This window comes from Fragaria vesca, linkage group LG5, assembly GCF_000184155.1.
Source record: "Fragaria vesca subsp. vesca linkage group LG5, FraVesHawaii_1.0, whole genome shotgun sequence".
NCBI lineage: Eukaryota > Viridiplantae > Streptophyta > Magnoliopsida > Rosales > Rosaceae > Fragaria > Fragaria vesca.
In genome coordinates this window covers 28,654,466-28,659,980 of record NC_020495.1, presented here as the reverse complement: position 1 = coordinate 28,659,980, position 5,515 = coordinate 28,654,466, and the positions used below count along the sequence as shown (strand labels likewise).

The 5,515-nt window shown below is 37.4% G+C and overlaps 1 protein-coding gene across 1 annotated transcript in view; it reads right to left on the bottom strand.

Moving 5' to 3' along the window:
* The window catches only part of LOC101295142, a 13,711-nt gene extending 8,859 nt beyond the window's left edge, over nucleotides 1–4,852 (bottom strand). The window contains exon 1 of the mRNA XM_004301934.1: nucleotides 4,763–4,852. Coding sequence (XP_004301982.1) covers nucleotides 4,763–4,852 — 90 coding nt within the window. The remainder of the gene's footprint in view (nucleotides 1–4,762) is intronic.
* Between the last annotated feature and the right edge of the window lie 663 nt (nucleotides 4,853–5,515).

The following is a 5,515-nucleotide window of genomic DNA, read 5'->3' as shown; positions in this document are numbered from 1 at the left end:
TTAGGGTTGTCCATCTGCAAGGGAGATTTTCTTAATCTTTTCAGTAAATTTTCCTTGGAGGTGGTCCCCGCACGACTTACTCTGGGTTTCAGGGTGAAATTCGGGGTGGGTCGTGTCAACATCTCAGCCGTAATTTTTTCCCTATCCATTTTACAAATTAGACAACATGAATTGTATATTTTGTTGTCTGAGAAGAAATGACATCCTTAAATTGTAAGAGCAGGAGATTTCCCGTTGCTACATCTCAGCCTTAATTTTTTCCCTATCCATTTTACAAAGCAGACACCATAAATTGCATATTTTGTGTTGTCTGAGAAGAAAGAAAATAGAGACATTCACTTAATCGTTGAGGGCGGGAAATTTCCCGCTACTTTTCATTCTAATGAGTCACTCTTTAAAATAACCCTAGTTTTCACTCACACAACGCATAAAAGCACTAAGAGTTGTTTAAATATGGGAGGCTCATCATATGAAAACATGTCGAAATGCAATACTCTAAACATTTTTTTTGATTTTGTCGACACTCGTATAATCATATGGTTATTATGCATAAACTCATATAAGAAGGTGATGTCAATTCTATCATGATGGTTTGGCTCCCCATAGTGAAAGTAAGTGTAATTAGAGTTGACCGCGTCGATTGACACTCATGTAATATCGAAAATTGATGACATTTCTATTATAATCATGCTTCAATATCGTAAACATGTCTATACGGTTCGATTTTTAAAATTCAATTTCCTCAATGATGTCTCTCTAGATAAATACACGTTTATATAATATGTACTACGCATGTTATGTCACATTATGTGCAACATAGTAAACATGTTATACCTCATTAGTAGGTTGATTGTGATCTAGATGTTTAGGATTCAAATCATAAAAATTCGACCATTGGATATAATTAATATAGTGAAATATAGTAGTGTAACAAAAGTCACAAATTTTCGGTAACGTTTGGGTATCGATCAACTCGGTCAATCATAAATTCAACAATATTAATTTTACGTCACACATCAGTATTATAAAACAACTGTTGTGGCACTACAATAAGGAATTTGGCTTTAACTATTAGGGTTTTTTAGGGTTTAGGGTATTTTAGGGGTTAGGGGTTACGATACATACAACGTAATATTGAAAACAATTGTGTGATATATTTAAAAATTATACCTTCACACAACATTTCTTAGTTGATTGTTGTGGGATGAAGAACTTAAAGTAGTATTGCCAAATGTAAGAGATGGGTTTCATGACACGAAAATACATTATACAACCAAAACTGAAAAGTCATCGTGTGACTGCTAAAAATACTATACTCTCACACAACAGGTTTGAGTGTTCCGTTGTTACATCAAAACCACCAATGATATCCTTCACAAAAAATTTTGGTTTTCAGAGGATGTAAGAGCAATCTTAAAACTAGAAGTCTGTAACCTAGCATGAGAGATATATCGTACAACAGATATATAAAAAGTATTGTGTGATAGTTTAAATTTTATACATTCACACAACATTTATTTGTTTCACTGTTGTGTAACAAAACCCAGTTATATGTCAAACTAGAGTAGGGTTAGAAGCAAAATGAGCCTCATTTTTATCTTCATTCACACAACAAAATGTTGTCCAAAGTGTTGTACTGGTTTAAGGAAAAAAAAAATCTGGAATGATCTCAGACTATCCACACAACGGTTGACAATTTCTGAACGTTATATGAAGCATTTTTAAAATTTGTACGACCCTGCTATTCTGCACCGTTGTGTGAAAAGTGTCGTTTGTTGCACTTATTGGCGTAGTGGCTAAGTTAGGCATCTCACTATTATTTACGTGTGAGGATCAACTTTATTTCACGAATAATGGTTTGAGTGTGTTGAAAGGTTAGTCCTACGTGGCTTTTTGACATTTTAACGCTTCCTACGCGGAATATGTTGAAAAGTCAAGTTTCGTTGTTGAACCAAATTATGACATCAAGAATACATGAAAGCTGTCGAGACACAAATAACTTATGTAAATGTGCCCAAAATATTGGATATTGCATTGTACTTACATGTGGTTTTATTACCGTTAATCCATTATCTTTTGTTTTTAGGAAATAATGCAATGAGTGGAAATCACCCACTTTTTGGTTCGAAAGTAAAACATTCAAAGCTAGGAGCACAAGACATGGAATTTGGGCGAGAAAACACAAGTCAAGATTTTCCGGAGAATTTTTCCGGCAAGATTTTCCGACGAACCACCACTCATGGAGGCCCTTGTCCTATCCATGGAGGAGCATGGTGGTGAGACTATGTCACATTTGAAATTCAAAGCAATTCCCACCATCTTGTGTTTTTGGAGTGTTGCACCACATGGAGCCATATTGTGTAAGAGCATCTTAGCATCTTGTCCCCTTGGATACCTAGCTGATTTTTGGAGCTTTAGAGACCAATTTCACACACCACACTTGACCCCATCTTCATCTCTTTCATCTATAAGATCCCTTTTTTACACCCACCATCTCCACCTCCATTTCCACCACCAAATCTCCATCTATCCACCTCCATAACTACCATTTCCATTATCTCTCAACACCACACATCTCTCCAAGAACTTCAATTTCATCATTCCACATCACTAAGAGCTTGGACAAAGGAGAAGAAGAAACCACCATTCATAAATTTGGAGACCCATCTCCACCACCACCTCCATTTCTATATATCAATAGTCACTTCTAACTCCCTTGCACTTTGTTTTGATGTATTTTATGATGTTGGAATTTGTATATCTTGTTATGAGTGAGTAGTGTCTTTGTTGGGGCTAAGGTTGAAAGCCCTAGCCAACCTTGTATGAAATTGAGGTGATACTATGCTTGATGCAATTTTCCAATACCATCTTCACATGCTTATTCAAGAGTTGAATGCATTTACTTAGGTCTACTCAATTTAAGTTTATGTGTTTGTCATGTCATGGAATTTTATTAAGAGATTGAGTACCTTTTAGCAAAAGAAAGCATGAAAGCACATCATGTGTGCATGTGAGGGTAGTGAGTTAAAATCACCTAGATCTAGGATTAGTTTGCTTGTTTGGTTATCTAAACTTTGATCTTTATGCATCTAGGAACATTGAATTGAGACTTACCCGGTAATAGGATGTCTTTTTAGGTAGTTTATTCTAGATTTAACCGGTTAGAATTGATAACATCAAAGAAGTTTAGGCAACATAACAAAAATTTAGGCCTTAGTAGTCTTAACCAAATGCTAAGAGGGTAATTAGGTATTGGGACTTGTAGCTTGATCATCAATGCATGCATGGGAGGCTATGGTGGAGAACCTAAGCTCTAACTTCCATCCATTTGTCAACAACTTCTATAGTTTAGCTTAGTTCATTTTACTTGCTTTAGTAGTTTCTATTTTTTCCAAACCAAATCAAACCAAAATCAATCACCACACATTTGCACATACCTACCATGAACTTTGATTCTCTTTTGAGTCATTGTTTGTGAATGTACATTTGCATATTCTTCTAGCTTATCTTAAGACTCCCCTAGCTAGGGTGAGATTTCTCAATCCCTTGGGTTTGACAATCCACACTCTAAACCCCACAGTTCTATTACTTGAACCTTATACTTGGGGGTGGCTTTAATGCTAACAAGTTTTTGGCCCCTTATACTTGCCCATTTCTTTCCCGTCTGTTTCTTCTCTTCTCTCTCTCCCTCTTTTCTTTCTACCTAGCCGCGCCACCTTTCCCTTTCTCTTCTTCTAATCTCTTCATCCTTTTCTAATCAAAACAACCTCAAAATTCCTCCCTTCACTCTCCTTCACTCCCATGCAAGGCGATTTAGGGCAAAGATTCAGTTTTCAGTGTCTAAATTCTTAAGGTATGAAGATTTGCCCCCTTTTGAAAATTGTCATTTTAGCTACGATTTTGGTGAAATTTGTTGTAGTTTTGAGCTAATCTTAATGTTTCTACTCATGGGTTTATTGATTATGGGTTGATTTTTCGTCAATTTCATTGAATTTTGCTGTAGTTTACTTGTTTTGTGAGTCATGTTCTTGTGTTCTTGTTTCCTTTCGTTTTGTCGTGATTTATCTTTAATTTGTTAATCTGAAATTTTGGTTTGTTAGCCAATGGGGCACCGAGTTCAGCCAGTGAGTTGAAATTTGGCCTCACTTTTGCTTTTATCACACAAAGGCTCACCAACGGGTTTGCTCAATTGACTAGGCTTTGATGAGGACTTGCATAAGGAATTCTATAAGGAGCTTGCTAAAAAAAGTGTCAAGGTCGTGAGGTCACCATTGGCATTTGCAACAAGACAATCAAGTTCATTCCTGAGGTTATTCGTGTGTTGCTTAAGCTCCCTACCATTTCAAGTGAGGAGATGTAATACCCCGGAAAATTTGTTATTAGTTTCTAATTTTATTTAGAAATTTTTCGAGTTAGTAGTTGGTGGGTTTTTGAGGTTCGAAGGAAGAGTGGAAGTGTTTGGACGCATAAATTACCCGAAAGAGTTCTTTTTCTTTAAGGGTCATAGAGTTGACTTTTTTTATTCATTGGGTTTATCGAGAAATTTCATTCTTAAAAGTTGTAGAGCACGACGATACGAGTTCGTAGACACGTGACACGCGTAAAACGGACTTCGTATGAGAAAGTTATGGTCAGCGGAAGTTCGTGACTTTATGGGATTTTGGGTTAAATAGAAAAAATGTGAGGGTTGTTTTTAGAAACCCTATTTTTTTTTAGAAAAAGGCCCAACTCCTCTCTCCTTCCTCTCGAGCCGCCCCTGCACCTTCACTGTCGCCGGCACGAAACTCAGTCGTCTGGCCACCGTCTTGGTCGCCTCTGGTCCAGCTCGACCCGTTCGGTCACTCTCCTCCATCTACGGCGTCGCAGGCCAGAGATCGAGCTGTTGGCCGGAGAAGCTTCGCGTGGTTCGTCGAAGCAGAAGTCCGCCGTCCGGCAACCGCTAGCCACAAGCCACATATCAGTATCCTCATCTCGTCCCCGTCTACCTAACCCTGCCAACGTTCGACGCCGTCGACCGACGTACAAGGCGCAACGAGGCTTGGAAACCATTGCCGTCGTCGCCTCTGATCGGAACCCTAATGTCACACCCCAATTTGAGTAAAGGTTTAACCTCGAATTAAGGAGTGAATCACACTTTAATTATAGACAGTTTAACATCCATAATTAAAATGAGACTGATATCATTACATGACATATAAAACATAACCTACAAACCTTTATTGTTTACAACCTTTCAAGAAGGTACTTAAAACACACATGTTTTAAACATCACAAAAAAAAAACAACAAACAAGAATAGCGTTTCTTTTCGAAATGTCTATTCTTTATTCAAGCCCTATTTACAAACGAAAACATGAAATTCCTAATTTACCAATATATTATGCTTGCGGCCTCAAGGTCCACACCTGCAATGGGTTTGATTAAGGGGTGAGCTACGCTCAGTAGGGCTAATTAAACTGCTAAACACATATAACATTAATTTCAAACAAAAGCAAACAAACATGGCATATCATAAT